At 58.5% G+C, this 25521-nt stretch overlaps 1 protein-coding gene across 13 annotated transcripts in view; it reads right to left on the bottom strand.

Annotated features, from left to right (window-relative positions):
* The window catches only part of VAV2 (vav guanine nucleotide exchange factor 2), a 176365-nt gene that overhangs the window by 31222 nt on the left and 119622 nt on the right, over positions 1-25521 (bottom strand). For 8 of the 13 annotated variants that reach the window (XR_009564216.1, XR_009564215.1, XM_070045661.1 and 5 more), the window contains exons 5-9: positions 11600-11702; positions 9823-9837; positions 8724-8822; positions 6599-6667; positions 5501-5601 (exon numbers count right to left, since the gene is read on the bottom strand). Coding sequence is in view for 11 of the 13 variants with exons in the window: in XM_070045661.1 (XP_069901762.1) it covers positions 5501-5601; positions 6599-6667; positions 8724-8822; positions 9823-9837; positions 11600-11702 (387 nt within the window). In the remaining 2 variants the exon portion in view is untranslated. The remainder of the gene's footprint in view (positions 1-5500; positions 5602-6598; positions 6668-8723; positions 8823-9822; positions 9838-11599; positions 11703-25521) is intronic. The other 5 variants (XM_030838381.2, XM_030838380.2, XM_030838383.2 and 2 more) reach the window with 1 other exon arrangement.

Raw genomic sequence — 25521 nt, forward strand, 5'->3', positions numbered from 1 at the left:
CTTCAAGGAGTCTGCTATTCAATTCAGAATTTTCATATAAAAGTTGATTAAGGGGCTTCCCTGGTGGCGCAGTCGTTAAGAATCTGCCTGTCAATGCAGAGGACACGGGTTTGAGCTCTGGTCTGGGAAGATTCCACATGCTGCGAAACAACTAAGCCCGTGTGCCACAACTACCGAGCCTGTGCGCCACAATTACTGAGCCTGCGTGCCACAAATACTGAAGCCCGCGCGCCTAGAGTCCATGCTCCGCAACAAGAGAAGCCACCGCAACGAGAAGCCCACGCACCACAACCAGAGTAGCCCCTGCTCACCACAACTAGAGAAAGCCCGCGCACAGCAACGAAGACTCAATGCAGCCAAAAAGAAAGAAAGGGAGGGAGGGAGGGAGGAAGGAAGAGAAAGAAAGCCAGTTTCGTGTACCAAAGTTTAAAAAAAAACCCAGAAACTTGGAAGTAAGGCAACGCACACGCGGAGGACTTGACGGTTCACGGTCCCACCGGAGCGCCTGGGAACGCCAGCCACCCGAGGCCCCGGGGAAGGCGGTCTCCCCGACCCGGCCCGACGCACGCTGCGTGACCCTGTTCTGTACACGTGATTTCCGTCACGCTGGGGAAGCAACCCAAAGGTTCCAGCGCTCTTGCCACGGAGGAAATCGACCGGTTTGCATGTAACATGGCCACCTCATTCCTAACTCCTGTCCCCGCTGACTCTGCGTGCCCGTGTCCCGGACTGTCAGCTGAGCGACCTTCGTCCACCTTCTGCTCTTTCATGGGGTGGTCGATGTTGGCCACCAGCTCCGGGCTAGGTTATTTATTTAACTGCTTGACCTTCCAACTCCGACCCCATAAAGGGAGGCTGAATGCCTCTCACAGAAATACATCTGACGCCTTATTTCCTCACTGCGTCACTTCTGTCTCAGCCCACACAGCCGGGGACAGGACGGAGCACGTCCCAGGACACAGGTGATGCGCCCAGGTGTTCACCCGGGACACGGGAACAAGCTGAGACCACGCGTGGCCAAGGCCGCTCCCCTCTCCCGTCCCGAGCTGCCCCATCTGGGAAAGGAGCTCTGGACGGGGCGGGAGGCAAAGGGCTCTCCGGCTGGTGGTCCCAGGGCAGCCCTGCCGACAGGGCAGCCACGCGAACCCCTGCGGGGGCTCTAGGGGGTACGAGAGGGCTGTCTCCGTGCAGGACCACCTGGCCTCGGGCTTTGAGATGAAAGGCCCCCAGAGACCCTGGTTTCCGTGAATGGAAATCACAGCCAGAGGGCAGCGCCGTCCACCTAACCTAAGAGCAAGGAGCAGCTGCAGCGCGCCGAAGCCCTCCCCTGCCCAGAGCCTCTCTCTCCACACTCACGGAAATCCCACGGGGTCCTGGGACGGGGAACCTGCCTTTCTGAACGACGTTCCTCCTAACGGCACGTGCGCAAAGCCCCACAGACAGTCCCTCCTAAGAGCTCGTCCTCCCGCCTTACCACCGGGCCACCAGCTCCCCAGGCCCCATCCAGCCCGAACCGCGGACCCACGAGAAGTCAGGCTCCAGGCCCACCTTGGTCAGCCCCAGCGATAAATACAAAAGGTGTGACTTCAACGCAAACCCTGCCCGAGAGCCAGCTCCCTCCGTGTGGGAGACGTCGTCTCCTGTAAGCCCACACGGCAAGGTTAACAGGAGCCCCTGCCTTGTCTGAGGATCAAGGCTGCATTAATGGGAGAATAAGCTCCAAAAAGAGGGAGGTGATCGCCCCCTGCCATTCTGCTGCTCATACCACACCTGGATGCCACCCATCCTTCATCAGGGACGAGCTGCCGGCATCTTGCCCCTTGAATTCAATGGCTTCTCCTGCCCTCATTAAAAAAATTATGGGGCTTCCCTGGTGGCGCAGTGGTTGAGAGTCCGCCTGCCGATGCAGGGGACACGGGTTCGTGCCCCGGTCTGGGAGGATCCCACGTGCCGCGGAGCGGCTGTGCCCGTGAGCCATGGCCGCTGAGCCTGCGCGTCCGGAGCCTGTGCTCCGCAACGGGAGAGGCCACGGCAGTGAGAGGCCCGCGTACCGCAAAAATAAAAAAAAAAAATTATGAATCCCTATCTTCGCCCACCAGATCCTGCAGAACCTGTAACTGCTCCTTGGAGAACCTCCCCTTCGCCCCCTCGGTCCCGCTCCTCCGGCCTCTGCCGGTTCCCCAAACAGTCAGAGCTCCTGGCTCTCCCGCAGCTTCTACTCCCCACGTGGCTTCAGGGCTGATCCCCTCTCCCCCAGGCCCTCAGGGGGCCCCAGCCTGTGCTCATCCCCCTCCCCTTCCCTGTGCTCTCAGGCACTATCACAGCCCACGGTAAGTCTCGTCTGTGGACTCGTTTCCCAGGGAGCGCTGAGCCTGCTTCGCTCACCACGATGTCCTTGGCCCAGAGCTCTGCAGCCGCACACAGCAGGCGGTCCATAAATGCTTGCAGAATCGGTAAGCCAGCGACCATCAGGGCCTTCGGGGCCGACTCAGAAATAAGAAGGGACGCGCCAGAAAAGGCGGACGCTGGGATGAACAGTGATTTGGCAAATGAGGTCTGGTGAAATGCAGCCAGCCCCTCCCCCAAAGGGAGGGAGAAGTGCCTGGACCCCCTGATGCCTCGCTGGGCGGATGCCTGGACCCCCCGATGCCTCGCTGGGCGGGTGACCATCTGCAGAGCTCTCGGTGCCAGGATGCATTCTGCTCACGGCAATTCTCCAAGGCGGAAACGTCCGTCATTCCCAGAGGAAAGGAGGCCTGGGGGCAGGCCAGCCCGAGGTTGTGTGTAGAGGATGGTGCGAGGTCTTATTCACAGGCAAACTGGACCACGGGGACAGGCCAGGCAGCAGAGCCCTTGTGCTGGGGACGTGGAGGGGCCCAGGAGAGGACAGGTCATCCATCTGTACCTCAGCCACGCGGCCTAGAGCTGGGTTACTGGGCCTCAGTGCCCGTCCGACCCCCAGCCAAGGCGCAGCACTAACGAGGTGCTGAGAAGTGTCTGCCGTGCCCGTCACCTGGGCGAGGGTCAGGTCTGACAGTCAGCTCAAGTCCAGCAGCGGGGCACCATGGGCCCACCTAGCATGGTGGCTTGCAGCCAGGTGAGAGGAAAACCTTGTTGGGGGCAGAGGGTGGGTTAGGGAGCCGGCCTGACCCCCAGACCGGATCCCCACCCCCTTGCCCGGGCCGGCCAGCATGCCCACACCTGCTGGTGCCTGGAGAAACCTCGTCTGCTCTCCTCTGGCTGCGTCTGCCACCTGTACATGGGCACTGCCTGCTCCCTCATGGCTCCCGGGAGCCCCCCGACTCGTGGCCCCTCAGAAAGCAGGCTTGAGGACCCTTGCCTGTTCAGGAGGCCACGGCTCCTTGCCTGGAGCTACAGGGCACCTGGGGGAGGCACGTTCAGGCAATCCTAGCTGAAGGCGCCTGGGAATGCAGCTGCCTGTGCAGAGGGTTGTGAGCGGAGCTGAGAGTTACCTGACGGGCGATGCAGGGGACCCTCCTGCAGATGAGGGTGACATGGACCCAGGGTCCCCACTGGCCCCTGTGGTGCCTTCTACAGCTCCCAGGATCCCTCATCAGACCCCAGGAATCGGTATTTTTTTTTTTTTGGCTGTGTTGGGTCTTTATTGCTGCACGTGGGCTTTCTCTAGTTGCGGTGAGTGGGGACTACTCTTCGTGCGGTGCGCGGGCTTCTCACTGCAGTGGCTTCTCTTGTCGCGGAGCACGGGCTCTAGGTGCACGGGCTTCAGTAGTTGTGGCACGTGGGCTCAGGAGTTGTGGCACACAGGCTCCAGAGCGCAGGCTCAGTAGTTGTGGTGCACGGGCTTAGTTGCTCCGCGGCATGTGGGATCTAGTTCCCAGACCAGGGCTTGAACCCGTGTCCCCTGCATTGCCAGGCAGATTCTTAACCACCGTGCCACCAGGGAAGCCCCAGGAATCGGTATTTTTAACAAGCTCCCAGGCAGAGGCACCACGAAGACAGAACCTTGAGGCTCCTTGTCCAAAGATTCTACGAGGGACAGAACGCCAGGCACCATCTGCTGGTGCATATCTTGAGATTTCAGTGGCTAAAAGCCACCATCTCCCAGGACCCTGCGATGCCGGCACCCTGTGAGCCCTCCACGTCATCCGGCTTCGTCCTCGTCAGCATCCCGTCTTGAAGCACCAGTTGCCAAGGCGCAAGGGGAAGAAGCAGGGGCCCGGGCTCTCTGCTGGGACGGCAGAGCCATCCTGACAGCTGCCCCCTCACACCTAGCTGGAAGCTTCCAGAATCCCAACGCCCCCGCCAGGCTCCAGCAGGACATTCTAGAGAACAGAAGGCTGCCTCCGGACCCCCTCCATCAACTGGGGTGACCAACAGAGGCGCTTAAAGCCAGCAAGCAAATAGATTCACAGGGGCCACGTAAGAGCGGTATAATTTTTTTTAAAAAAGGTCCCTGCGTTGACTCCTAATGAGCTGTCGCTCTGTCCCATTGACAGTCTTGATTCTGATCAGGGACCCCACTAACGGGCATGATTACCACAGGTGACTTTCTGGCGGGGTGGAGGCCGGCGCCGTCTCTGCGTCTAGACTCAGCCTAACCACCTGGGAGGGGCCTGGAGGAGAAGGGCCGCCTCGGATCCTGACAAGAGCATCTATACCCCCTCGGGCTCCACGGACACTTGCCCCGAAGCTGCAGAGACTCGCACAGGACCAGGGCACCACTGGGAGAGCCAGGGCTCTGCGCTTCTCGGTCCCGGAACCACGTCTCCCCACGTTCAGGGCTGAAGCCAGTTTATGCCAAGATGGCCACGCAACCGCGTCCAGGGCTGCCGTCCGCACCCCCGCCCGGCTGCCCAGGTCCGGCCCCTACACCTGCCCGGTCACCGCAGCCTTCGCTGGGTGTGGACCAGCGTGTCGGCAGCGCAGGCCTGGGCTCTGCTCACCCTCAGGGCACCAAGTGGCACAGACGCCATCGTGGCCCCTGACCGACAGATAAAGAAGTCGGGCTGTGGTGTCCTGTAGAAGCAGCGGCATGGCCTCAGCCCTGGGGACCCAGAGCCTGGGCTCTCAGCCACGGCTCCCTGCAGCCCCTGAAGCCCCTCACTCAGGCTGGCACAGGCGGGGGTGAGTGCAGTTGTAGAGGCAGGTGCCACAGGTCACCTCCCCCCAGGCACAGAACTCAGGGGCAGACTCTCCCGGTGCCCGACTCCCGTGGGGTCTGCAGCACGGCAGGGGCGTCGTGATGGCACGAGTGTCCTTCAGCCACCACGACCCCCAAGAATAGAGGCAGAGGGGGCGGCTGGAGCCCCCGAGAGGCCCCTCCCATGCAGGCTGTGACGGCACGGAGGGCAGGCAGTTTTCTCAGTTTACAAGTGAGGACAGGGTGAGCGTGGGAGCACCGACGCCCGCTTCAGCACCGCGCAGCGGTAACCTGGGTAAACTCACCCGCCAGCTCCGCCCCGTCCCCACGATGGAAGCGGAGCGGCGCCCGGACGCCCCAGAGGCCCCGGCCACTCACCTTTCCTTGAAGTCCAGGAAGACCTTGGCCAGCGAGCTGCCCCCCGCCATCATGGACACGTCGATGGCCCTCAGGAAGCTGTGATGCACCTTAATTAGGTCCTGGGACAAAAAGCAACCACGCGTGAGCAGGCACAGCAGGCTGGGGGCACGCGGGCTCCGTGATCCCGCTCCTTCCGGGCTGCCGTTCCGATGGAAGGACGTCCGTGTGAGCGGCCGGGCGCCGGGCGTACTTCCTCACGTACACACCGGCTGCCGTTCACTAGAAGGTGCCAAAGCCGCCCAGAGTCTGCACCAGCCTGTCCAGACACACGGTGCCCGACCCCAGCCGGCATCCTGGGGACCCGCCCGCTGTACGCGGGAGTGCAGGGGCGCAGGCGCCCTGACGGGTGAAGTCTCTCTGCTGTGGAAGCGGGGCCGGGGGAAGTGTGTCCGCACTCCAGAGCAGAGGGGTGGCTGGCAGGCAGCACCGTCCCCCAGCCAGGTCCCCAGTCCTGTGGCCACGTGTGCCACTGCTCACGGCCGGATGAGCTCTGGGCCGGGGGGCGCAGGGGCTGCGAAACTCCGGGTCTGCGTCAGCCTCACCCAGGAGGTGCCCAGCGCCCACTCCTCAAGCCGTCGGCACCCCAAGGAAGAGTAGGGCCAGTGCTCCCCGACGAAGCCCACCCACACGCAGCTTCCGGGCCCGGCTCTGCTGACCACATCGAGGTGAGCCTCCCCACGCGGGATGGCCCTCCGGTGTCCGTGTTCAGACACCGCAGAGCAGTGAGGGCGCTCTGTTTGCTCAGAGAGGGGGAGGGGACACACTTCCCTCCACTGACGACAAAACCTGGGGCTTCCTCCAGGGCGTGTGCGTCCCGGGCACACCCGCCAACACGGTATTGGGCAGGGAAGCTCCCAGAAACTGTCCTCTGTCTCCTAAAACCAAAGTCCCCAAGAAATGGGGGCCTGCTCACCGCCCCCCATCCGTCAGCCACGAAACACCCTTTAGCCAGGATCAACCATCAAGCCCTGGGGACGGTCACGTGGGAGCCCGCCTGACGTCCGAGCAGGTTAGGACCTCCAGCCCACACACGGTGAGCCGGGGTGGGACCCTCACCTCCAGGTTGATGAAGATGGCCGCCATGTCCGCCGGGCTCAGCACGAGCCTCAGAGGGGTCACGTAGTTCTGGAAGAGAGAAGCCCGTCACCGCCTGAAGGACGCCCGTCACCGTTGAGGCCACAGTCGCCGGTCGGAGGGGCTCTAACGGCCTCAGAGAAAAACAGGCGACTGCAGGCAGCGCCCCCGTTCCCCCATCAAGGGTCCTGCGGGGCGGCCGCTCACCAGCACACGGGGGTGCTCCACGCTTACTGGAGAGGGGGAGACCTGCGCGGGAAGTGTGGGACCGGGTGGGGGTCAGGCCTGAGGACCCGCCAGGTGGGCAAAGTTCCTCAGAGGGCCCCTTGCACGTGGCGCTGGACTTCCACCCTAAGGCCAGCCAGGGTGGGCTCTGCTGTTTGAGATATTTGAGCAAGTGGGGTCCTCCCGGGAGGCGAGAGGCATCACCCAAGGGAGAGCCTGAGGACCGAGAAATGCCGTGATTCCCACCCGACACCCATTCCTGAGCCTACACCCATGAGTGCACCCCCAAACCTGTCATCAAGGGGCCCGCTCCGGCCCCGCAAGCGCCACAGTGGCAGGGGTGCTTCTGCCCCCGGCCTCCCGGAGGCCCCCGCAGGGAACGACCAGCCACCCTCCCCTCTCCCTGCCCCTTCTCCCACAGGGTCCTGGTCCCCTGGCCCTCTCCTTGGCCGCTGTGTGCAGCAAGAGAGACCTGTGCAAACGAACAAAGACTAGTGGCTGCTGGACGCACCCAAGCACTCCTCCCTGTGCCGTGCCGGCACCGGCCACTGTGTGACTCGGTTTCCTCACCTGACACGGGGATGGCAACACGGTTAGGGGAGGACTGCAAACACGATCGTCCCCGAGAACACTCAGCACATGCACACCCTGGCTGGGCACGCCCCCAGCTCAAACCCCGACGTGCACTGCGCCCGCAGACGGGCAGCACCCGCCCCCAAAGCCCACACTGCAGGGGTGGAGACGGGCCACAGTGGCCCGCCGGTTTTCTGCGACGAAACTCAGGCTACGTGAAGCCTGCAGGGCCCTGGAAGGAGCTGACCCGGGAGCTGGGACTCGAAGGAGTGGGCAGCTGGGACCATGTGTCTGCAGAAAAGCTGGTGGTCGGGGAGAAGCTAAAGGGCGGACACACAAGGGTTGAGTGGGGCGGGAGGAGGGGAAAGGTCAGAAGCCTGGGCCAGACCTGGGGCCAAGGGGCATCTCACGACTCCCGGCTGGAGGTTCCACAGCGCCCTGAACAGTGGGGGCCTTCTTAGGCCACCCCCTTATGGCTACACTTGGCCCTACTCTGCAGTGAAAGACCAGCCAGGAAGGGTCCGTCTCAAAAACGTGTTGGTTCTTTCACGCCAGCGTGCACTGGCAGCTGGCAATGAGGATGCCCAAGTGACAGGGAAACGGCACTGCGCCAGTGACCACAGGAGGCCAGGGCGGATGGCAGGAGCAGGCCCGTCCGTGGTTCTCCAGGAGCTGGGCAGGCCGGCAGGGAGACAGCGCTGACCGGCCATTCAGGGGAGCACACAGGCCGCCACAGGAGCTCCAGAGACTCACGTCGCTGGGCCCAACTGCGTCCCAGGTGCAGGATGCCCACAGTGGGTAGTACTGCTGTTATCGCAGCTCACAGGGTGGGGGGAGGCTGAGGGCAGACAGCACCCCAGGGAGGAGGGACACATCAAGAGCTCACTCAGCGCCTGGCCTGGGGAGAGTGTATACAGAAGGCGTCTAGCTCTGGGTGAGGATAGAAACGTAAAGAGCCTAGCTCGGCGCATTCCGGAGCGGAAGCCATAACGACGCCCCGTCTAGGCTGGAAGGAGCCTGTGAAGCAAGTCAGGAACAGTCCAGGGTCCGAGCTGAGGCCAAAGGGTGGAGGTGGGGCCAGGGCCAAGGGTGGCAGCTGACGAGGAAGCTGGCCTGAGTGGAGCCCACAGCTTGTGTGGGGGCAGAGGGCAGAGGGCAGAGGAAAGGTGAGGGCGACCTCCTTTTTGGAGGGTGCAAAACCCAGAGGGCCCGTGAGCCCCGCCTCCGTCACCGCTGCCCTGAGTCCCTGCCCGGTGACAGCGGCTCCCAGGAGGCAGGGGTCCTGGGTGGACCCGGCGGCCACGCCCACCTTCTCGATGTCCTCCAGGGTCCGGTAGTACTTGGCTTCCGTCTCCTGGATCTCCAGCAGGCAGCAGCTTCTCTTGTCGTCCTCCGTCATGCCCATTTTCTAGAGGGGGCACAGGAGGTCAGCCAGGACCCCGCCAGGCCCTCCACCTGCCGCCCGCCCGGGCTCGGCCGTGGGGTCACTGAGCGTGAAGGGGGCCGCGTGGGAGACAAAAGGCCCTTCCCCTCCTTTCTGCAGACGGGCAGGCTGAGGCACAGGGGAGGGGATGTGGTGTGACCCTGAGAACTGACGACAGCGCAGAGATGGGACAGAGGCTTCTGAATCTGTCTCCACCAGACTGGTCGCCCCCTCCAGCAGACACAGTGGGCGTCACATACGTAAAGCGCCGACTCCGTGCACAGAGAGGGTCTGACCAGCTCCCCGAGGACACGTGTCCACCCGCTGACCCACCTCCCAGCTTCAGCCTGCTACCGCCTCAGAGGAAGAAGCCAATTCCCCACAGGGCTGGACCTTCCAAATGTCCACTGCCTCGGACCAGGTTCCGAGCTAACAGCCCGTCGGCAGGGGTCACTGAGGACACGCCTCTGAGGCGGGGCCTGCCCCACCTCTGGGATGGGACTGACCAAGAGACTGTGGCCACAGGGGCCGGGGAAGAGGCAGCAGGTGGGCTGACTGTCGGAGGTTCTGTGGACGGTCCAGACACTCTCCTTAAGTCCTTTCAGTCCAAGCAAGCAAGGCTCCGGGGAAACAGTGCTGGGACGTGGGACGCGCCGTCTGGACTCATACCTGCCCTGACGTCATCCTCCCCCTCCTCCAGGAAATGCCCCAGGGCCCCGCGTGGGTTTGCCGGGGCCACAGTTCTCCAAAGTAACCTGCCGGGCGGGCACATCACCCAGGCCCCCCAGGCCCCTTCCCAAAGCCCGAAGCCCCGCTCAGCCTGGGAATTCAGTGCTGAGGGTCCACAGCTCCCCTAAAACTGTGTGTAAGAATGTGGTGCCCAACAGCGTCTCCCTGGGGACAGGGTCCCGAGTTCCTCCCGGAAGTCAGAGGAAGACGGTGCTGGCAGGACTGGCCCCGGGCCTCCCCTCCACCTGCTACTTACCTGCATGTATCTAATCTGAAAGCGTGGAGAGACAAATAGGGCAAAGAACCAGTTAGCGGTGCTTACGCTTATTCAAGCCGAGCTTGGGGGAGTCAGGGAGCTCACCCCCATTAGCCAACGGCCCCAGAGGGCACATCACACCCTCCGCCCGCCCGCATGGCAGCCTGGCAGGGCGGCGGGGACAGTGCCAGGACCGAGCACATGGCAGCTTGCCCACGGCCGGGCTCTGAGAGTGGCACCTGCCATCTCCTGGCTGTAGCTTCCTTTAGAAATGTCACTATTCCCAATACTTTCCACTTAGACCGTTCAGATAGCTCCAGACATGACAGGAGAGGAAATAAAACCAGCTGTTGTATCTCAGAGGACCTGGCGGGTGGCAGGAGATGGACAGGACAGCTCGTGAGCCCAGCGCCGAGACTTGGGGCGCTACGCATCGCTGGGCAGGTGGGACGCTGGTTTGTCCCCAGGACACAGGCGGGCATCTCCCCCAGCCCCGCAGGTCCTGCAAACGCCCCGGGTCCTGTCATGTGCTTTCAGCACCAGGGACAGCAGCGGCCTCTGGGGAGCGCCCACTCCAGGGCTTCTGCAAGCCAGGTGCAGACGGGGTCTTGTGGGAGCTTGTACAACCAGGGGGCAGGAGATCCCCCCAAACACACAGGCCACTACACCCACATGCCTTCGCCTAACCCAAGGACACCCAGCTTCCAAAGGGCCTGGGGAGTCAGGCGGCGCCCATCTCACTCAGCCTGCTGGCGATGCGGGAGGCCAGCCAGCCTCTCAGGCCGGGGCAGCTAAGCAGAGCCCTCTGGCCCCCTGAGCCCACTTCCCTGGAAGGTCCAGCAGCAGAGCTGCCTACCGTAAGGCTGCCCGGGGCGGGGGCAGACCTGGGCTCACAGACCCACAGCTGACTCTCCAGAGTGAGATTCCTGGTAATTGTGGGGAGCGAAACCCACCTTCAGACCCTTGAGGGGCAAAATGAGAAACCCGTTCCTAGAAGCAGCATCTGGGGCTGTGAGCCACTGCCCGGCATCTTGGCACGTCTCCCGTCAGAGAGCGGGAAGGGCCTCTCTGAGAGGCCTCGTGGGGAGCTGTGTCCTACCCTTTTGTTTCTCCACCACCAGCTGGTGGCCCCCACACTGAGGGAAAAGACTGAAACCCGCTTTCAGAGAAATTTCCCCCATTTCTCTGGTGAGGGCAAATGGCATCAAAAGCCGCCACAGTGGGCAACTGGCATCGCGACCGCCCCCAGGAGCCTGGGGGTGCGAAGGGGCTGTGGTCCACGCCACCAGAGCCCCGTCTCCCGTCCTGGCCTGGCAGCAACCCTCCCTCCCCAGTACAGCAGCTGTGGGCAGCACACGGAGCGGCAGCAAACAAACATCCGAGACGTGATTAGCCGACGCCCGTCGGAAATAAACATCCTCGCGCAGGAAAGACACACGCTGGCTAGGGGCAGAGGGAGGCAGGCTGCCTGAGACCAGCCCCGCGCCACTACCTAAGGCTCCCGGGCAGGGAGGACTCGGGGCCCTGCACGCCCTCCGGAGAAGACTTCCAGAGCAACACGTCCGGGGAGGCGGGGTGGCAGCGGTGTCACATCCCGGGCTCCCTAGAACATTTCACAGGAAAGAAGGGACCTGGCCGACCGGCGCAGGGGATGAACCCCATGGTGGCCAGGAAGGACTGGGTGCAGCTCCCCCCCCCCACGCCCGTGGCTCAGACGGTGGGGTCTGCGCAGAGGCTTTAAAGGAGGGGCGGGGCGGGGCGGGCAGCGGGGGCTCACCATGGGCTGCTGCACTTCCACCTTGATGATGTCCTCATAAATGTCGTCCCCTTCATCCTCGCACGGGACGCAGTCGTAGATGTCCTCCCCCACGTCATGCTCACTGCACAGGAGGGAAGCGGGGGAGAGGGGTGGGGGGCTAAAGCCACGTCCAGGAGGGGGGCCCCAGGAGGGGAGAGGCAGTTGGGGCCACCATGAGGCCCTCCCTCTCGGCCTCAGTGTCCTGGTCCAAGGACAGGGCACCTGCTTCCCGTGGTTTCTGGTAGTTTAACCCAGGCAGCCTGGGAGTGCCTTGTGCTCTGCCTGCCGCCCTTCTGGAAGGTCCCACCATGACAAAGCGCACCTACCCCAGCCCTTTAGTAAAAGCAGGGACACACGCTGGGACCCAGGGGCGAGATGCTGCCTTAACGGGAATCTTTGCATAGCTGACGGACAGGCATGCCCAGCTCTGGGGACCAAATGCCCTCTCCCTGGGCCCACGCCTGGGACCTGGAGCCCCGAGAGCTCTGGGCTCAGCCCAAGGTCTCCCCAGTCCCAGCAGTCGAAGTGTGAAGGTCAAAGTGCAGCGCTCACAGGCACGTGGACGTTTTCCCCACCAGTCAGCAAGGGAGCAGAGCAGAGGGGCGAGGAGTTTGTGATGCGCCTTCCCCAAGGAGCAAGGAAGCTACCACTTAACTTGCGATTCAATAAACCTTTGTTTTCAGCTCACGATCTTGCCAACAAGTTATCCCCTCTGACCTGCAAGCCTCCAGTCAAGGGACACCTCCTCCAAGAGGCCTTCCGGGATCCCCCGCCCAGTCTGCCATCCGGGACTCTCCGTCTGGAGCTCTTGTACCAAGGGCATCCCTCTCACTGCATCTCCAATTATTTTATAAGTGCCTGTGGATAAGCCTGTCTCTTCCCCAGACGAAACCCAACTTCTTCCTCCCTTCTGATCCCCACTCCGGATACAAAGTAGGTACTCAGCAAATATTTCACTGAATGAGGCAACAGCCAGTGAGCCCACCCGACTTGTCCCTCACTTCCCACAGGCCCCCAGACCCCAGGGTCACTCTGGCCTGGGGATCGGGGACAGGAGTCACCCTGGGCCCAGGGCAGCCAGCTCTTCAGCCTGCCGTGGGGTCCGACCTCGGGCAGGCTGTGCTCAGAGGCCAGCTCCCCCGGGAGGCCCACGCCAGCCCCGAGTGCCTCTCTGTGTGAGGACACATCTCACGGCCTGGCTCAAAGGAGGCCTGGCAAAGTTCTCTTCCGAAAGGCGTCAGCATGAGGTGGACCACTTCCCCTCCCCACCGCACAGAGTCCGGGGGCGGGGGGGAGGGAGGCGAGAGCAGAAACGATTACCCAGCGGCTCTTACGAGTGGGTTTCTGGCCCGTCCCAAACCAAGCTTTTGAATATTAGCTGTCATTCTAGAGGCTGGGGCGGGGGAGACAGGTCGCCACAAACCTACTGGAGAGAATGTGTCGTATTCAAGGAAGGTCGCAGCAGCCAGTCTCCCCAGAGCCCTGGACACCTCCCCCGTGGGGCTGAGCTGCAATGGGACAGTGGGTAGATGCATCAGACTTCCCTCTGTGGGGGGCGATTCCAGGCACGGGGGTGAGCCAGTGTCTACCTTCATGAGACCCCCGCAGGGAGCTGATGAGCAAGGGCAGGAGAGGAAGCTGCTGCTTTGGGGGTACGTCACTTGCTGTTTTACCAACACCACCCCAGGAAGCAAAAGTTGGCCTGAGGACAAAGCCACATCACACGGGGCTCGGCCAGCTAACGGACCCCCCGTAACTGTGACGTCACCCACCCCCCGACGAGCCCGTCCACAGGCACGCCAACGCGCGTGTGGGCACTTGGAAAACACGTATGCTTTTCAACTTAACACACCCTTGGAGATGGAGAGCACTGAGGCCCTTTCACAGGTTAGAAAACCACACACCGAGGCTCCACAGCGGCTACCGGGAGCTGCGGGGTGATCCCGGCCCCAGCTCGTCCTTTCTCCCCTCTCCCGCCCGCCCTCCACCGCGAGACGAGTGTCTGGATGTCGGCAGTGCCAAGAACTGGGGTGGGAATCAGCACCCAGATGGTGACGGGGCTCCCAGCTCCTGTCAGAACCAATGAGAAGGCGGAGAGGGGGTTCTGTCCCCCAAGGTGGGCCTTGGGAACGGTCACTCGTGTTGACACAAATCACCCCTGCCTCTCCAGAGGCTGCCCCCAAAGGAAACAGTTCCCGCAGCCCTGCCCACCAGATTGCTGGAGGTCCAGGCAGGTACCTGCAGGGGTTCCTTCCGAAGGATGCCAGACACCCTGGATTTCTGTCGTGCAGCCAAGCGAGGCTGGTGACAAAGGCACTGTCGCGAATTCTGACAGCGTGGAACAGAGGGGAGACACGGAGGCCCCCGGGCTGCTCAGTGAGACACCTCAAAGGCAGATCAGCCCGCCCGTACCGTCCGAAGACAGTCATCAGCTTTGCTCTGATGGGCCGGTGGAAGGAAGTGGGCTGGATGGGGGGACCATGACAGTCAAATATTCTACGAACTGATGAAATGAATAAAATGACTGAACGTCAGCCTGGAAAGGGTCCTCGAGACCATCAGGTGCAGGGACAGCAATCTGCCAGCCCAGGAGCCCCCTTTCTCATCCCACATGTGGGGGAACATCTGACTGACCCCAGGACTCTACCCCATCCAGCTCAGAATGTTTTTCGGCAAAGACCCCCATGCAGCCCCCACCATCAGTCAACCGGAATCAGGGCTCGAGATGCAACTGAGCCCAAAGTTCTCTGTCGTGCGGATGGGGAAGCCGGGGTGCACGGGCGGGGAACTGGCCACGTGCTCTTTCGGAAGCCGCGTTCCTGCTCTGCTATCTCCTGGTCGGTGGACCGGTCAGAATGCTTTCATTGGCTGAAGACCTGATGGCGTGGGCACTGAGGGCTCTTCAGAGAAATAGAACCGGCGATCTGTCGATCTTAGGGTGATGCAGGCACCCGCCCCATTAGGACCCCAAGCAAGAGCTGTGCTTGACAGAGAGGACAGTGAAGGCTGGAGAGGTCAGAAGCTTCCCAGACAGGTGGGACCTGAAAGACGCTTGGACACCAGTGTCGACCGTGGGGTCCTACGGAAGGTGCCGAGGGGCAGAGTCCCTCCTCTGCCACCCTCTTCACTGGCACCATCCGCAGATCTGGGCATGCACCGACGTCTACACGCACCTATTGTGTCCACAGAGCACCTACTGCATTTCGAGCGTGGGGCGGAATGCCGTCACATAGGCTTCTCATTTGGAGGATAGAATTTATGTAGATCGAGATGTACGCTGAGCTCCACCATTTTGACAAGGGGACGCCCCTGTGTAATTCACACCCCGTGACATCACAGAGCATCCTCTTCTCCCCTGAAAGTCCCTCTCCTCCCTGATCGACCCCTCCTCCTCCCCTAGTAACCCGCCTCTGACTGTTCCTCACCAGAGATTCCCTTCGTCTGTTCTAGAACGTGGCGTCAACTGCGTCGTCTGTTACATTCACGTCTGTGTCTGGCTTCCCCTCCTCAACATCATGCCCCCGAGATCCAGGCTGTTGCCTCCATCAGCAATTCATTCCTTTTTATTGCTGAGTCCTAATCCCACAATTTGACATCCATTCTCCTTTTGATGAACATTTGGGTTGCTTCCAAGTTCTGGTTATTGTAAATAAAAGCTGCTAGGAGCATTTGCCTTTTTCTTTTTCTTTTTTTTGTGGGCATGTGCTCTCATTTCCTTTGGAAATGAAATTCCATGAGGAGTGGAATTGTTGGATCAAAGGGGAGGTGTGTGTGTTTATCTTCATCAATAACTACCAAGCACTTTTCCAAAGTGGCTGCAGTGTTTACTCCACCACCAGCGGTGTACACGAGTTACAGTTGTTGCGGTTCTCTCCAGCTCTGGCGGGTTCCAGCCTTTTTAGTTTTAGCCACTAGAGCAGGTATGTAGTGAGAATTGCGGTTTTATTTTGCATTCCTGCAAAGATCAGTGATGTTCACATTTTTTCTGTGTACTTATGGACGTTTGTGTATCTTCCTATGAGAAAGGCTTGCTCAAGACTTTTGTCCATTTCTAAAAATTGGTTGCCTTACTCTTGTTGAATTCTAGCAGTTCTTTATTTACGATGGATACAAGTCTTTTGTCAGATATGTTTTTTGAACTTTTTTTTCTCAGTCTCTGGCATGGTTGCTCGTTTTCTTAATGGTGCCTTTTGATAAACATTCATTTTTCATTTTAATGAAGGTTAATTTATTGACTTTTTCTTCTATGGTGTCCTGACTCTATCCTGTGTTGCACCTACAAAATCTTTGTGCCTTGTGTAAGAAATCTCTGCTTTCTTCCAGGTTGCAAAGGACTTTCTCCTGTATCTTCTTCTAAGACCTATATGGTTTCAGTGTTTTTGTTTAGGTCTCTAATCCATCTCAAATGGATTTTTGTATATGGTGTGAGGTAGGGATCGAAGTTCATTTACTCATCCCCACGTGGATATCCCGATGTTTCAGAACAATTTGTTGAAAACTTTCTTTTCTCCATTGGGTTGCTTGGATCTCTTTGACAAAAACCAATTGATTATACATGTGTGGGTCTGTTCTAGAATGCTCTATTCTAGCCCATCAATACATTCAGCTATCTTTATGCCAATACCACTCTGTCTCGATTAATTTATTGTATAGAAAGTATAAAACTAAATAGAGAGTTTTATAGAAATCAGGCAGTGTAAATCCTCTAGCTTTGTTCTTTTATAGGACTGTTTAGACTATCCTAAAGTCCTTTGTGTTTCCACATCAACTTTACAATCACCTTGTCAATTAAAAAGAAAAGTCTGTTGGAATTATAATAGGAACTGTAGTGACTACACTTTAATCTGGGGGAAAACTGACATCTTAACAATATCATCTTCCAACCCACAAACACAGTACACACTTTCATTTATTTAGGTCTTTAGGTCTCAGCAACATTTTGTAGTTTTATCATAGAGGTTTCAGAATTTAGGAAGCTTGGGACTACTGTTTTTTTCAATTTTTTTTTTCCTGCCTTATTCTCTCTTTCTTCTCCTTCTGGGATTCCAATTATACCTGTTAGACCACTTGATATTGTCCCACATGTCTGAGGCTCTGTTCATATTTTTCAACCTCCTTTTCTCTCTGTAATTAAGAGTGTATAACTTCCATCGAACTACTGAATATTTTCAAGTTCAATGACTCCTTCCTCTGCCATCTGCAGTCTTCTATTAAACTGATCCAGTGACCGTTCATTTATCATGCTTTTTGGTTCTAAAATTTCCATTTGGCCCTTTTCTATAGTTTCTTGTTTCTCTCCTGAGGCTCCTCATCTGTTCATTGATTTGGTGCATATTTTCCTTGAAGCCCTTATTTATAAAAGCTGCTAACTGTGACTTCTAAGTCATCTCAAGGTTGGTTCCCCTCGATACTGTTTTTTTCTTGAGTATGATTCACTTGTTCCTGTGTCTTTGTAAACTTGATGATTTTTTTTCATTGGACGCTGGGCGTTATGAATGATTCATTACAGAGATTCAGATCCTACTATTTCTTCTGGAGAGTAATACTTGTTCTGACAGTTACCTCGGTTGGTTGTACTTAAACTTCAAACTCTACCTTCCCTGCAGTGGGCAGGGAAGGTAGAAATGGCTGCTAAATCCAGTTTCCAGCTGCGACACTTTTTGCTGGAAACCTTAGGGACTCTCCTGTGTGTGTGAGGTTTAGTGGTCAACCCAGGATTTAGGCGGATTCTATGAGCAGATGTGAGCCTGTGGGTCCCTCCCTGCCAGCATTCCCTGCCTAACTTTCTGCCTGTTCTGCCACCCCCAATTCCTTTCCTCTGGCACCTCAAGCCAGTGGATTGGGGATGCCCTCATACAAAAAGACTACAAGCGCTCGATCCCATCCACAGTGAGCAGCTCTTGAAGAAACAGTGGGTTCCTCCGGGTAACAGTAAGATGATACCGTCCCCCCCTCCCCCCCCCGTACTCACAGAAGGAACAGGACTGAGACACCAGCAATACAGCCCCAACACACGTCCACCACCATGATCTCAGCTGCTCTTCTACCTCAAAATCAATAAAGACAAGAACAGCCATTCACGCAGGATCAATTTTCACCACATTCATCTCTTCTAATTGACACAGGGCACTGAGGTTAAAAATAGGCAGAGCCAGAAACACCAGAGAGAGAGAGCTGTGCTCTGGCATCTGAACTTGGGACAGAAGAATCTCAAAAATGCAGACCCAATCACTGCTCTCCATTCTGCAAAATGTCTGTTATCCAGAGCCTGTTGAAAACTTGTGGGGGAGGGAGGGGTACATCGGGAGTTTGGGATAAACAGATACACACTACTATATATAAAATAGATAACCAACTAGGACCTACTGTACGGCACAGGGAACGATACTCAATCTTGTAATAACCTATAAGGGAAAAGAATCTGAAAGATAGATATAGATGTATGTATAACTGAATCACTCTGCTATACACCTGAAAGTAACACAACATTGTCAATCAACTATACTTCAATTAAAAAAACAAAACAAAACACCTTGAGTACTGAACGGTCAGCTTCCTGCCTGTAATGTCCTCACTTTACCGCTGTCTGCAGGGCCTCATCATAGAGCCATGAGGGCACTCATAATCCTACTGTCTACATTTACGATTCTTTTTAATTGTGAAAATACTCCCCACCCATTATTTAATTCAGGTCAGTGAACACTAAGAAATACAGGTTCATGTATATTACACAAAATCATAAAACAGCAGCATTAAAATTTCATCCTGTGCATGTTCCCGATTATGGGAGAAGGGGAAATAAAAGAAAAAGCAAAGACGTGGGGTTTTAAAAAAATGAAAACAAAGTCATAAAAGTAAAGTTACACATTTTGTTCAAGTCAGCAATTAAGATGAAAAGACCATCGGATTTGATTGGCTTCATCGATACTTATCCTAAGACCAATTCTGTGCCGGTAGGTAACTTGTGGAATCTGGGGGGACACAGAGATGACAGAGGCACCAACGGACTCTGTCCCGTGGACCTCACAGTCCAGATGGGGAGACAGACAGGGCAGCAGTTACGGCTGAGACGCAGACCCTTCTAAACTGGGGGAGTGTCATTTGTGTGGGGTGACAGGCTCTGGTTCCCAGCAGCTCTGTCCCTTTGGCGAACATCCCATGGAAGTTCCACTGTTACCCAAACTCTTCGCTAAGGCATCGCCTCCAAGTGTGAGTCTCCTGAACAGGGCAGGGGATACACTCCAGGTCTCAGCATCTGCTAAAGCTGGTGCGTTAACGCTGTGACCAGCTGTGCCCAGTGCATCTGACGGCCGTGGCCCTGGAATGGAGGAAAAGGAAATGACAGGTGTGGGCTCTGGAGTGGGGGAGGGGTGCAAAATGAGGTCCCCCGAGCGTCTGAAGTGTCCTGGAGTGCAGGGCGGTGACATGGAGGTAGATCCCATGGGGTACGGATCCCGGTCTGTTTCCTCCCTGCAACACGAGCTTGATGACCACCCAGCTCTGCCCTGGCCCTCAGAACCGGAGCCAGCCCCCAGCAGCCCCTGCACACCATCCCAAGGCAGAGAGGCAAGGAGTCTGGACCCCCATCTGGGCCTGGTGCACTCACCCCAACCCCCAGCCCAACCTCCCACAGTCATTGAAAAGGACCCCAAGGCCCTGAAAAAACCCGCAAGAGCCTCTGAGTCACCCCAGCGGGAGTCCATCACGGCAGGTGGTCTCGGCTACACCCCGGTTCTTTTCCCATCATCACTCGGACCAACAGAGCCTTGCCTTGGGGTTTCAAGTTATCAGAGGCTGGGTTTCATGGAGAAACTGCACGTCCCCGCCATGCTGGAAACACCTGTGTACGTAACCACGCTCGGTCAATGCTGGACCGCAGGGCTGGTGGGTCCCCTTCTCCTTCAGCTCAGGCCGGGGGCTCTCGGGGTGGGAACCTGACTCTCCCAAAAGTGACCCCCGTCGGGGGAAGCAGTCAGGCGAGTCCGAGATGGATCCTCAGCCCTGCCAGTGTCTGGCTCTGCAACTCTGGGCAGGAGAACCTAAGCCTCGGTCTCCCTATCTGCAAACTGAGAATAAGGCCAATCCCCCGGTAGGGTCATTGGAAGGACCAGCCTCAAAGGAGATGACCAGCAGAGGCCCAGCATACAGTAGGTGCTCAATAAGTGACCGTGGCCCACCACCCCGTGGGTGAGAGGGGAGGGTCAATGAGACGATACTTAGCTCAGGGGTCCATGCTCGATCAACAGACACCGGCAGCATTAAATACCTCGGATGTTCGAAACGCATCAGACTAGACAGTTGGGAGCCGGGTGTCAGCACTGATGTGTCCTTGGTAGGTTTCAGAGATCGCCCTTCTCTGTCCATTTGTCCAGGAGAGAGCGGAGGACGATGTGCGCGGGGGAGTCCGGGACCACGGTGGGGACGTGCATGCCTGCTCACAGATGAGCCTCCCGGCCAAGCCCACGCCACCGCGAGACCTCAGCTCGCCCTTCAGCTGGACGCCACGTGGATGCCACGGCCTCCCCAGCCCCAAGCCCACGTTCCGGGACAGAGACCTCCCTGCCGGCCTCCTCTCCCCTCACCCTTTCACTCCCGCTGCTTTCCGGCAGCAGCTGAGCTGACAGATGCTAAATCCCCCAAATTATTCTGGTCCTGACAATGGCCTGAGATCCTCCAGGAGGGCCCGAGCGCGGCCTGCTGCCCTCCGGAGACGGCAGAAAGTTCCCCTCCCGCCGAGACCCCACGGCCCGCCCCCCGCCCCAGAAGCCTCGCTGGCCTGTCCCAATTCTGGTACAGAAAGTCAGCTGCTCAGAAGAGCCCCCCGCCGCCTATGGAAAATCAAAGAAAAGCCAACAAACTCTCCACTTTCTGCCTCTGGCGAGCCTCTGTGTTTATGACGGACATAAAATATCGCTACTGACAGATGCGATACGCACTCTGGCCCCAGGCTGTCTGATGCTGGGAAGCAGGATCCCAAATCGCCGTTAAACTGTTACTAGGAAACCAAACCTGACATCTCCCGACCTCCGTCCACACCACGCAGTGCGGGCGGCAGGGAGAGGGGGCTTCAGAGGGCCCGGAGAAGCCAGCTGTCGGCTGGATGGGCTGCACGTGGGGACAGACAGACAGATAAGGCGCTGCTAACACTAGGGAGGTCGGCCTCACATGCCCTCAGCGGACCCTCCCCCCAACAGTCGAGAGAGGGGCTGCTCTCCCTACAGATGGGGAAAGCAGGGCCCAGAGAGGGCAAGATGGTCCCCCAAGGTTGTAAAGCCATTTAGGGGCGCACCTGGAGAAAGAGGCAGCTACCAGATTCCCAGAGGGGGCCCGGCTCGCCCGGCAGTGTGCTTCCGGCCATAACTCACCCTTTTCCAGGGACGCTTTCTAAGCAGAAGAGTCTTCCCACCGTGAGCCAGACTCGGTCACAAGGATGAGGCCCAGAGGACTGTCCTAGCCAAGCAGCAGCTGGCTCCTTTGTCAGGTAAAGTGTGCTGTGCGACCGCAGGCCAATCACTTACCCACGCTGAGCCTTCATTTCCCCAACTACAAAATGGGGGCGGGGCCACCCACCTTGCAGGTCCGGAAGGCTGAGATAACAGGGCAAAATTCAAGCACCGGGCCTGGCGCTCAGGGGGACTCACTGAACGGCACCTGGAACCACGCTTGGATCCTTAATATAAGAATAGCAGATGTCCAGGGCCTCCATGGTGTGCGGGGCCCAGCTCAGGTCACCTGCCTCTTCTGTGCTGTTCCCTCGAGGATGACCCTCGCGGGGAGCTTTCCTCTGGGGCGTGGGGGACAAATGCAGGAAGACGAGGACAGCACAGTGACGAAGATAATCCTGGTGGACGTTGTCATCTTCTGGGGAAGGGGCACCTCATTCAGCTTCTTGGAGGAGGTGACCTCCGGGCTGGGTTATGTAAGAGGAATAAGGGTTTGGCAACCAATACAGCAGATATTATGTACATGACAGGGTTTTTTATCGTTAAATCCAACGTGTTATGCTTATTCATTTTTTAAAGGAATATTTCTTAAGTGCCACTGTGTGTCAAATCTGGGTTGAACACACGGGAAATAATGTAAGAAGGGCCTAGTCTATCCTCACGGGGTCCTGGAAGTCAGTATCAGGAGAGTGATTTGGAGAGGCCTTTATTAGACAGACTTTTGGCCACAGCCCAGCTGGTTCCCGCTTTCTTCTCGAAAACAGTAAAATGAATGCGTACATCCTTCCACACTGGCCTCCCCACCCTACAGAGACTGTGCGAAATCTGACCCCGGAATCGCTGTGACAGCCTTGTCCTGAAAGGACCCGGGGTTAACTAGGTATTAAAAATAAAAATGCATGTTAAGTCTGTGTCGTACCTGCTGGCCTGCAAAATTTAAATATTTAGCCAGGGCAGAGTGGCAACCGGGCATCTGCTCTGCGTTCATTCAGAAGGGCCCCTGTGCTCTCTCTAGCACAGAGGATGAACAAGCTTCTTTCCTGAAGTGCTGCAGGTCAGGGTTTCAAGGTCAATGAAGCCCTGGGCCCCCACAGCAGCCAGGACCTTGCAAAAGTGCACAGGCCCAGGTACCAAGGGGCCGAGATGTCCCTGGAGGGCAGGGCAGGGAGCCTCAGAGCCGTGGGGCGCAGAGCCCAGGGCTGTCATTTGCACTGGCTGCCTCCGTAACCAGAAGAGGGGGGAGCTACGAGCCTGTTTACCGCTCGGGGTGAGGATGGGCTGCCCTCTGGCCAACCGACAGTCCTGCAGCCAGCTCTGGGAGGGCGGGGGAGCATCGGGCACCTTGTCTAGGTCACAGGGGCAGGAGAGCCACTGGGCTGCACACACACGGTGACTCTGGGGCCGGCACGGCTAGCCCTCAGGTCCTGAGTAACAGACACAGCTGAGACCCAGACTCTCCCAGGACCCCAGCCCAAAATTAGGCAGTGGCCGGCCTGGTGGGGGCGGGGACAGGTTTCCTAAGTCACGTTTTGGCAAATCCTATGCACCTTCCATCCCCTTCCAGCAACACCTCCTCTGGGAAGCCCTCCAGGTGTCCTGGCCTGTCGAGGTCTGATCCCAGTGGACACCGCCTGGATAGCTCCTGTGGGGCTTAGAAGAGCTGTAAGAATGAGAACTGCAGGGCCCAGGTCACCGCAGGGCCCCACCAGACAGCCCTGGGGCGGAGAGGGCGGTCAGGCAGGTGGCCTTCTGAGTCAGACCTGCTTCAAATCCCCTCTGCCCCTCAGCCACAGGGCTCAGTGTGGGGACAGACCCCCGTGTGCTCCGTGGACGCTGGATTCATTCCCTCCATCTGGCCGGTCCCAAAGCCGGGCCGGGCCTCCCAGACTTCCCGTGAGGATGGAGAGCCCCTCGACAGGGAGGCACACCGCTGGCGCTCGCTAAGTGCACACTGTACAAATGAAGGCCTGAACGGCCAGAGGAGAGGCAGCTGGGCCGGTAGACTGGGTGGCCCTGTCCAGCAAGGACCATGGGAGAGCCGAGGCCTGCCCGTGCATGGCTGTCCCCACCTCAGCAGCCCGGAGCCAGGGCGCCCGGTCCGGGGAAGCAGGCTGCAGAGCAGGGGGGAGACCTCCGCAGCGCCCAGGGCTCAGGGGACCCTGCCCATCCCTGTCCAGCCAGGCCCTCCACCAGCCTGAGGAGGGCGGCCACCGACACCGCCCCTTTGGGGGCTTTACCGTCAACCCCCTTTGGGCCACGGTGGGGTCCGTGTTCTACACGAGGCGGGCTTTGTGCTTTGTTTGTAGTGGGGCTGTTTCTGTCTAGTCTGCTTTCAAACTCGTCCCCTTGGAGAAGCAATCCTTTGGGAGAAACACGAGATGCCCCCAAACCCAGCGACCCGTCCAGGCCTCGCACTTGGGTGTCCCCCACACGTGCAGGTCTCCCGCTGGACACTGAACTTTCACACGAGGCGGCGTGAACGTAAAGGAACTTCCTTTGTGGCTGGGAGCCGCGGGCGGGCAAGGTCACCGGGTGGGGTGGGCATAGGCTCTCCTCAGCGGAGGGTCACAGTCAGGCGGAGCGACAGCTGCCCGTCCCCTGGAGTAGGGGGCCGGCAGGAGGGGCGTGGCCTCCGCCCTCCCAGCAAGCAGCCCCCACCCCCGGACCTGTGCACTCCCACCTCACTCCCCAGGGACCAGGAAGACCAGCTCCAAGAAGATGCCCCAAAGCCCCTTGAAAGCGGCTTCGACTCGGGGAAACGCCTACATTTCATGCATCTTAAAAAATTACCCCGACGATGCTAACACGACGCCTTTAAAGCTGCGAAGTCATCTTATGATGTAGCAAAGCGCGCAGCTCTACCTTTACGGATAAATTATATTCCCTGCCGCGTCACGACCGCATTTGTTTAAGCCTGAGAATCACTTCAATTCCGAGGAAAGCGAAACCGGTGTCAAGGAGCGGCCTCCCCGATCGTGAAACCGTGGCTCCGTCAAGCTCGAGGTGCCCCACGTAGCATCTGGGCCGGTGCTTTCACTCCAGAGACGGGGGAAGTGAGCCCCGAGAAGGATCGAATGGGCCCAGAGAAAGACAGAAAGCCACCATGTGCGGCCGAGACGGACGCGCCCCTGCTGTTCCTCGGCCCGCGTGATGCTCTCTCTCCAGCCGGCAAGGATAACCTTGAGGCGCCCCCTCCACGCCGGGCGCCCCCCAGCACTGAAGCACACCCAGCTGGGGGGTCTCTGCAGGCCTTCTGATGCAGGCCGCGCCTTCCTGGGTATGAGGAGGGTGGTCCTTCCCAGCACGTCCCAGGGTGCTTCGACGATTCCGCTTTCTTGCAAACACCTTGCGGTGTCTCAAACCTGCCACGCCTCCCCGGGGCGGGCCTTGGCAAGGCTGCTCCTTCCACTGGGATGCCAGCCCCACCCTTCAGCCGATTCCCACTTGGGCTCCAAGACTCAGGGGTCACCTCTTCTGAGAAGCCTTCCCTGATTTCTGAGCTGGCGTTCACCCGGCCCCACTCTGGACTCCCGTGGTGAGCTGTCTCACGAGGGTCGTTTTTCTGTGTGCAAATCTGGCTCCCAGCCCCTGTGTGGGGGGCTCCCCCAGTGCAGATTCCTAAACCCTGGCCCACCCAGGAGTCGGGCAGGTATGAGAAGGTAGGGGGGCAGCTCCAGGTTCCCGGGAGCACCTGGAAGGAAGCAAGGGGTAGCGGGAGGGACAAGCCATTAGGCAAATGCAAGGTACTAATCGTCAGGGCAGTTTAAAAGGAGGCCTCTCATGTGGGGCTCAGTTTGCTTGATGAAGCGTTTTTTAAGTGGCGCTATTTTGTGTTAATTTTTTCAACCAGCTGCTCTATTATCTGATTATACATTATTCAAGGATCTCAAAAGTGAGCTCAGAGCGCTAGAGAGCATCATCTTAGTTCAGCATCGTCCATTCAAAGGCAGGGGACTCTGCGCTGGTCCCCGGAATGCTGCTCCGAGACCCGGGCTGCCCACGTGGGGCCCCTAAGCCTCACGTGGCTGCGCGCTCGCAAACGTGGCCAGTGGACGGACCCGGCTGACATTCTGCACGAGAATGTCAGCTACCTCATTAATACTTCATTAATGATCACGTGATCACGTGATCATTAATGATCACGTGTTGAACCAGATGATACACTGGGTTCAGTAAAAATACATTCTTAAAATTCACTTCACCTGTTTCTTTTTTCTCTTTCTGGTGCAGCTACTAGAAAATGAACAATCGCACAGGCGGCTCGTGTACGATTTCTCCTGGACGGCGCTGCCGTGGCCATTTGGAAACCGGAGACAAAGGCCACGTCCTTGGTAGACCGGGAGGATGGGAACCGCTTCCCCTGCCTGGGCGCTCAGGGTGTGCCCGCTGGGCGCTGTGCTACCGCAGTGTAGCTGACAGCCGACACCGCGTGTTACACACAGGGGAGCCGGGGCGCAG

The sequence above is a fragment of the Globicephala melas genome, chromosome 6, assembly GCF_963455315.2.
Source record: "Globicephala melas chromosome 6, mGloMel1.2, whole genome shotgun sequence".
In the NCBI taxonomy this organism is placed as follows: Eukaryota; Metazoa; Chordata; class Mammalia; order Artiodactyla; family Delphinidae; genus Globicephala; species Globicephala melas.